General features: G+C 41.1%; 2 protein-coding genes across 4 annotated transcripts in view; one reads left to right on the top strand and one right to left on the bottom strand.

The window, feature by feature from the left end:
- LOC132189124 (disease resistance RPP8-like protein 3) overlaps positions 1-4,116 on the bottom strand; it is a 19,299-nt gene extending 15,183 nt beyond the window's left edge. The window contains exons 1-2 of one of the 3 annotated variants that reach the window (XM_059603657.1): positions 164-4,116; positions 2-31 (exon numbers count right to left, since the gene is read on the bottom strand). In XM_059603657.1, coding sequence (XP_059459640.1) covers positions 169-4,110 — 3,942 coding nt within the window. In that variant the 5' untranslated portion in view covers positions 4,111-4,116 and the 3' untranslated portion in view covers positions 2-31; positions 164-168. Of the gene's footprint in view, position 1; positions 50-163 lie in introns of those variants that run through there. The other 2 variants (XM_059603658.1, XM_059603656.1) reach the window with 2 other exon arrangements.
- A 136-nt stretch (positions 4,117-4,252) lies between these two features.
- Positions 4,253-8,263, top strand: LOC132189126 (uncharacterized). Its single transcript, XM_059603659.1, has 3 exons — positions 4,253-4,299; positions 5,530-5,690; positions 5,768-8,263. Exons 2-3 carry the CDS (start codon positions 5,678-5,680, stop codon positions 8,065-8,067), a joined length of 2,313 nt encoding a protein of 770 aa, XP_059459642.1. The 5' UTR covers positions 4,253-4,299; positions 5,530-5,677; the 3' UTR covers positions 8,068-8,263.
- Positions 8,264-8,416: the final 153 nt, after the last annotated feature.

The following is an 8,416-nucleotide window of genomic DNA, read 5'->3' as shown; positions in this document are numbered from 1 at the left end:
CCATGCTTTTAGCATAAGTCACACTTATCTCCTGAAAGCAAGTAGATGGCTGAGTGACCAAACAAAAAGCATGCAAACCATTTTCAGTGAAGAGTAACTATTTAAAAGATACGGAGATCAATATGACAAAAGCAAAGCAATCGCTAGTAAAAAGGATTGAAACCTGCTTCACACTGGAGACTTTCTGGTGGTGATTATTTTTTTCTTGTGCTCGTCGACTTGAACGTTGTCTGCAAATCCCTCTGGCATGTCTGTCAAAATTATTTCCTGAATGTTGCTTAGATTTAGCAACTTGTTTGGAAGCTCCTTTAGCTCGTGACAAGATCGGATTTCTAAATCTTGGAGGTTTTGCATTGCTCCTTCCTCCACCGTCCATTTTTCCAATTTCTCTAGCATCCAAAGCTTCAGTATGCGAAGTGCAATGAAGCCTTCACTAGGGCACTCCATTTCCTTGCCAGTGTAGGAATTGGCCAATAGCCTCAGGACAGAAAGACTTGGCAGCTGCGCTAGGATTGGCATGGGATCTTTTTCCAGCTTTGATATCGACAAAGTAAGAACTGTTAGTTTCGGAGGGAATTCATACCTCTCAGGCATCTTGTGTAAGTTTCCAAGCAAATAAAGGTTGGTGAGATTCTCAAGGCTTGATAGAGGCTTTAATTCGAGCATTGAAGGTCGACCACTTCCGTCCTTGGATCTTAATCTCAAAGATTGAAGACTTGCCAGTCTTGCAATCCACTCATTTAATTCTTGAGCGGAGTCCAAATGATATGTCAGACCCAGTTTCCTTAGATTGATTATCCCATTCAAACCATTCTTCACTGGACTTCTCTTGTCCACAAATAATCCCCATAATGTCTGGAGCTGAGTAAGAGAACGGTGATGCTTTTGCACAGACATATCAAGGCGAATTTCATTCAGACACAGATGCCGAAGGTGTTTCATCTTCCAAATAGATTTGGGTAGAGAGCTTATATAGGTGTGCTTCACATCCAAGGTCTCGAGGTAGGGCAGCTTACCAACAGAGCGGGGAAGAGTATCCAAGAAGGTCCATCTTAGACCCAAGAACCTTAAGTGATATAGTTTCCCAAGATTCTCGGGCAATTTGGGTTTGTATACACCCTCTAGATCAAGCACCCTGAGCAATCCAAATCCTCGACGATCAATGACTTCGTTGAGAAAGCTCCCTATTTCCTTGGCGGGCATATCTATCGTTTGAATGTTGAAAGACAAGTAAGAGCGCAAATGTTTACCATATGATGGTTTCTTGCGGGGGTACTCTTTGATGTCACCATGCTCAGCAACCCGGCGAAAACTAATCTTCGGCGATGCAGCTGTTTCATTATCTAAAATAGTTCGGTGGGTGTGGAGAAGGCCAATAGCTTCTGCTTTTGACAAGAAGATATCGTGCAGGGCACCAGGCATAAGGCAAGTTTTGGGACTCCCATCTTTTCTCCGTGTTTTTATTTGAATCATGTTCCGGTTTACAAGTTCTTCTAGATAGCTTTCCACCATATCCTCTGGAGTCATCGCAGGTGACTGCTTTACAAACCCTTCTGCAAGCCATAAACGCAATAACCTTCTCACAGGAATTTTCTTTTCTTTTGGGAAAAGCCCAAAATAAAGCAGGCAGGGCCTCAAGTGTAAGGGCAGATCATTGTAACTCAAGGCCAAAATTTTCGAGAACTGGACGTCATTTGACTCATTTCCCTCAAGCTGCCAACTTGGGTGGTCAAGAACTTTTGACCATTCTTGGTAGCTCGCACTTTTGGTCGACAGAGAACCTCCAAGCACCACTATTGCCAGAGGCAAACCCTTGCATCTATTTATAATTTTTTCTTTTAGCTCCACTATTTCCACATAAGAGAACTCAACATTATCTGGTAAGCGCACCTTTTTCATGAACAAATTCCATGCGTCCTCATCTTTTAGCGGCTTGAGCTGATAAGGCAATGGATCTTCAAGCCTAGCGACGTCTTCGTTGCTAGTAGTCAACAGCACCCTGCAACCTTTACTTTCTTCTGGCAAGGCGTCAAGCAGGTTTGTTAGAAAATCTGGTGTCTGCACATCATCCAACACCACCAGGTACCGTTTGTTCTCCAAATTCTCACGGAGCTTCTTTACCAATTCTTCTTGGGTAGATTCCTTATCAACCGTTGAATTGTCAGTCTGCTCCAGAATGCTCCGGAAGACATCTGTAAGGTTCTGAGAGGCAGAAACCCACGCGCAGGGATTAAAATGACCTTTAATCTCACTGCTGTTATATATTCCCCTTGCAAGGGTAGTCTTGCCAGAGCCAACCTCGCCTACAATTGATATGACGTCCAGATTATGTCGGTAGGAAGTGTGTGTTAGCCTGTTCATCAGCCTTCTGTTGTGGTCCCTGAAGCCAATGACGTCTGATTCATCATCAACGGAGCTAGGATTGTTTTGCTGATTCTGTGTCGGCCCTTTATCTTGATAGCCTGAAAGTGCATCTGTTCCAAGATCCAAAGCATTTCCGTGGATGTCGAAAAGGCCAGTATCTTTTACCTTTGGCAAGATGATATCATATAGCTCGCCACGCAGACAGTATCTTTCGTCACTCCCATCTTTTCTCCGTGTTGTTATTTGAATCATCTCTCGGTTTAAAAGTTCTCCCAGATATCTTTCTACCATATCCTCTGCCTCTGGAGCCCTTTCAGGTGACTGCTTTACAAACCCTTCTTTAAGCCATGAACGTTGTATCTTTCTCATTGAAATTTCGTAGCCTTTTGGGAAACGCCCAAAATAAAGCAGGCAAAGCCTCAAGTAGAAGGGTAGATCATTGTAACTTAAGGCCAAGATTTTTGAGACCTGGACTTCATTTCCCTCAAGCTGCCAACTTGGGTGGTCAAGAACTTTCGACCATTCTTGGAAGCTCGCACTTTTGGTCGACAGAAAACCTCCAAGCACCACGATTGCCAGAGGTAAGCCCTTGCAACTTGTTATAACTTTTCTTTTGAGCTCGGATATTGCTAATGTTTTTTGATGAGCATTTTTTAATATGTTCGAATCAGAGAACTGAAAATCATCTGGTAATTGGAAGCGTACCTTTTTCAGGAACAAATTCCATGCGTCCTCATCTTCTAGCGGTTTGAGCTGATAAGGCGATCGCATTGGATTTGCAAGCGTAGCGACGTCGTCGTTGCTAGTAGTCAACAGCACCCTGCTACAATTAGTTTCTTTTGGCAAGGCGTCACGCAGGTCCTTCAATACATCGAGTCTCCGCACATCGTCTAACGCCACCAGGTACCGTTTCTTCTTCAAATTCTCACGGAGCTTCTTTACCAATTCTTCTCGGTGGTTAGATTCCTTATCAACCGTTGAATTCCCAGTCTGCTCCAGAATGCTTCGGAGGACATCTGTAAGGTTCCCAGAGGCAGAAACCCATGCGCGGCAGTCAAAATGACCTTTAATCTTACTACTGTTATATATTCCCCTTGCAAGGGTAGTCTTGCCGGAGCCAACTGCGCCTACAATTGAGATGACGTCCCGGCGTCGGTCGAAAGTGTCAGTTAGCCTGCTCATCAGCTTTCTTTCAACCTCTTTGAAGCCAATAATGCCTGATTCTTCATCCACAGAATAGCTAGAACTGGCTTGCTGATTCTGTGTTAGCCCTTCAGCTTGATAGCTTGATGGGCCCACATTTGAAGATTCCTCATTCCTGGGGCTGGGGGGATCACCATGGTGTGATTTCTGAACGCTCTGCTTCCACTTATCGTCAAGCTCCTTGATCTTCTTCTTGACCTCCTTCATCTCATTACGAAGGTCTGTACCAGCCTTCAACTTCTTGTGAATGAAAAAGTGCCTCCTACTGAAGCCTATTCTCCTTATATGCATTCTCCAGAGGACAAATGTTTCAATTGCATCCTCCACCTTGTAAACAACAGCAAGAAATTCTTTCACCCACTTCTTAACATCATCATCGCGTTCCTTTTTATCTTCTGCATCTCTTAAGAAGTTTTGCATCTGTCTCAGGCTTATTCTGATCAGCTCTACCTCATCAGTCGCCTTGTTGAAGATGATTGATTCTTGAATGAGCAGGTCTGTGAGTTTCTGTATCACCACAGAGACAACTGCCTCTACATCCATTGATTCTTGTCTCCTGCCTCGTCTTTTCGTCTCCTATTTCTCCTTTGCCCCAACCAAACCAGGAATGGTGTTTCCTTCCCCGGAGGTGCTTCGTTTGTTGACCACCAGTTGATGAGTAGACCTGGCTCTTTTGAATTGGGGCTAGAGCCGCTAGAGCAACCAGCGCCTTGACGAACTCTGGCTCACAAGGTACATTTTTGTTTTTTTTAATCACATTTACCCCAAACCACCACGCAATTTATTAGTCAATCAGACTTTTACCGATTTACCATTCAATTTGCACTGTCAGAATTTTTTATTATCTTAAAAGCGCATTATGTGACCTACACGACATAAAATATTCATTATAACTCTCATGCAATTTGTTAAAAATACAACCATATCCTAATTTGATTAAAAAAAAAAATTTTTTTTTTAAAAGATCTTCTTAGAAAGTGACCCACATGCCAGGCCGACGGCTTGACAATGGATTTGGAGTGACCCATCACCAAATGTATGGGGTCAATTAAATTTCAGGTCAGCAAGAGGCAACAGTTTTTATCTTCTTTTTTTTTTTTCTTAATTTTCTTTCGTTGAATCTCCAAGCATGACGGACAATTCACGCGTCTCAATTTTCACACTATTGTAGACTTGTAGTTGTATTCTAGATGCCTAAATTCTATTTCCAAGAAATGCAATTGGGAGATGACAAAAGCTGTATATCGAGGATGCTTCTTATAAGAATAGTCTTCTTCATTTTAAGAGTCATTTCATTGTTAAAAAAAAATTATTTTGTTATATCTAAATATATACATAAATTATGTCACGTCTTTTAAAATTCATTACATAGTATTATTATATACGGGAAAATGCTAGACTTACAAACACATGTTAAAAAAAAAAAAAAAAAAAAAAAAAAAAAACTTTTACAAATTGATGTGTTATAATATGATTGGATTTTTCAAAATTTGAGTTTTTTTTCATTTCCAATCATGTTGTGTAACGTCAATTTGTAAAAGTCTTTTTGTAAAATATGTTTGTAAGTCTAGCATTCCTCTTATATACATCATCAAATATTACAAAATAAAAATTTTAACCAAAAAATGAGATTTCCTTGGTCTTTCTTTATTACCTTGTAGGTGGATGGTCATTACAAATCATATCATAGCAACCTCTAGGAAATAAAACATTAAAAGACAATAATTTAAAAAATAATAAATAAGTAAATGAGAACAGTACTGACTAATAATGCACATGCTATTATGCGATGGACAACTGGTAAAATTTTCTTGAAGCAGACATAAATATAACACATGCATTGACATTTATAATTATATAATTATAATTGACTAAAAACAAAGGCAATTGGACACATCTGCTAGTACCATATACGACTCTTCAATGTTATTAGTAAGGCCAAATTAAATTTCTGACAAGCAGTAAGCAGCAACTATCAAGTCTACCTTTCCCGGTCAACCGCAATGCAATTCCCGTTTCAAAGTTCACACTCTGGGGACTATTTCTTACTCCATGCCAGAATTCCATTAACAAGAAATGCAGTTTAGAGATCAAAGAAGCTGAACCGAGGATGCTACTTTCAAGTGAGTAACCTGCAACTAATGTTATATATACAGTCTTCTTTGCCCAAGTGTTGAAATTGTGTTCTTCTTGCTTTCAGTTTTGAGCGGTTGGCTTTATGTGGAGAAGAGGAGGCTCGTCCAGGTGTTCCCGGAAGGGGTGCGGAAACTGTGGGACGATTGGGAGCTAAGAGTGATGGTCCTCATCAGCCTCACCTTGCAAATATTGCTAATTGTTGTGGGCAGCCGCAGGAAGTATAAGCCAGGCACTTGGCTCAGAATGTTTATTTGGTCTGCGTACCTAATGGCAGACTGGGTTGCAACTGTTGCTCTAGGTGTCCTCTCCAATAAGCAAGGAAATTCCTGCGCCTGTGCTGCCATCAAAACTAATCCTATCAATGAAGAGCTCATGGCATTTTGGGCACCATTTCTGCTGTTGCACCTTGGCGGCCCAGACACAATCACGGCTTATGCTTTAGCAGACAATGAATTGTGGTTAAGGCACTTGCTTGGACTTGGCGTCCAGACCGGTGTGGCGTTGTATGTCACTGTCACGGCCTGGAGTGGAACTTGGCTCTCCTTCATGACCATTCCCATGCTTTTTTCTGGGGTAATAAAGTATTTGGAAAGGTCATTAGCCTTGAGGTCTGCAAATCGTGAGCAGTTTCTTGATTCCCTGCTCGATCCTCCCGATGCTGGTCCTAATTATGCTAAATTCATGGAGGAATTCACTTTGAAAAAGGAGGAGGGGTTTACTGTGTTGGCTATTGAGGTCATTGAGGTTGCTGATCAGTCCCACTCTGGCAGTGGCGACAACAACAGTACCGCCAATAAAAAGAAATTGTTGCCTGATGCGCACATATTCTTCCAGAATTTCAAGCGACTATTTGTAGATCTTATTCTTAGCTTCCAGGTCCGAGATAGGAGCCAGTCTTACTTCCAGAATTCCACTTGGGATGATGCTTTCACGTTAGTTGAAATGGAACTTGGATTCGGGTATGATGATTTCTATACCAAGGCACCTATAGTGTACACTATATGCGGATGCGTTTGCCGCTTCATCACTTCCTCTTTCACTATTATAATTTTTGTCTTCTTCCTGATTGCTGAGAAGCACAATCACCGGCAGATTGATCTCATCATTACTTACATATTGCTGGTTGGAGCTATTCTTCTAGAATTATATGCTGTCATTTTGCTGCTATCCTCCGACAGGACAAAGCTATGGTTGAGCAAGCTTAAACTTAAGTTTCCTGGAAATATCCCCTGTTTTCAACCCATAATCTCTTGTTTTAAGGCTATGGTTTCTACAATAACCTCCTGCTTTCAACCTATCATTTCTCGAGTAATCTCTTGTTTTAAGTCACCTACGGTTTCTCGAGTAAGCTCTTGTTTCCGCATTATTTGTAAACTGGTCTCTTCTTTTCTACCTTCTAAGGAACAGAGATGGTCAAATTCAATGGCTCAGTACAATTTGCTAAGCTTTTCCCTTAAAGATAAGCCCGTGCCTCTTCTGGATGATAAGCCTTACCTTTTTCAAAAGATTGTGAAATATTTACCAATTTATCAAATGTTTGAGAATCGCTGGTATAAATACCATTGCGAAATCTCTAAAGATTTGAAAAGGTTGATCTTCCAGCACTTCCAGGGGAAAATGCAGGAAATGCTGAAACTGAAGAAAAAGGGTCAGTCAGAAAATGCAGAACTTGACAGATTTATCGAATCTGTATGCAGTGCCAGAGGCAGTGGTGTTTTTGAAAAATATATATGTTCCTCTTCTTTAGATTGGAGCACTGAGCAGGTAGAATTCGACCAAAGCATTCTTATATGGCACATTGCTACTGATCTCTGCTATCACTCAGATGGTGGGGAAAAGTTCGCTGCCAAAAATCAGACTTGTCAAGGGAGCAAGAACCTATCGGACTACATGTTGTATCTTTTAATCATGTGTCCTTTCATGCTGCCAATTGGGATTGGGATGATGAGGTTTCGAGACACTTGTGAGGAGGTGAAGGAATTTTCCAAGGAAAAAGGATTATCATCTAAAGAGAAGGCAGACCTTCAAGATATGTTGGTAAAAGTGAGTACTCAAGTTGCACCAACTAAGGTGAAAGGGGACAGGAGCAAATCTGTGCTATTCGATGGATGTAGGCTTGCACATCTACTGCAGGAAATAGGTGAAAAGATAGGGAACAAAGAGAAGTGGGAGTTTGTTTGCAATGTGTGGATTGAGATTCTTGGTTACGCAGCAAGTCACTGCAGAGGGTATTATCATGCTCAACAGCTTTCGATGGGCGGGGAGCTCCTCACTCATGTCTGGCTTCTTATGGCGCATCTTGGCATTACGAAACAATTTCAAATCAACCGAGGCCATGCTAGAGCCAAGTTGGCTGTCTACTGATTATGTTTTTTCCTTTTTATGTTTTGTACTAAAGTTGTTGGCGGTGTGAACTTGACTTAACTATTTCGATGATAAATTTCTAGTTGGGTAGTTCAGGTAAATGGGTGGTGTTGGGTGGAGGGAGAGTGGCCAAGAGAGCTGCGAAAATTGGCTTACCCTTCTGTATACTGCAAATTAGCTTACCCTTCTATATACTGCAAATTGGCTTAATTAAGACCCCAAGTTGTCAAACACCATAGTTAAAATTACCAGTCTAACAAAGGATAAAACTAAGTCAACACAATAATTTGGTGACAAAGTGAAAACTTTTCAAATAACTATTCTTAAACAAACACAAAGTTTGATAAAA

Source organism: Corylus avellana, chromosome ca8 (genome assembly GCF_901000735.1).
Source record: "Corylus avellana chromosome ca8, CavTom2PMs-1.0".
NCBI classification, from domain to species: Eukaryota; Viridiplantae; Streptophyta; class Magnoliopsida; order Fagales; family Betulaceae; genus Corylus; species Corylus avellana.
The sequence above is the reverse complement of the archived record's forward strand: the minus strand, read 5'-3'. Positions and strand labels throughout refer to the sequence as shown.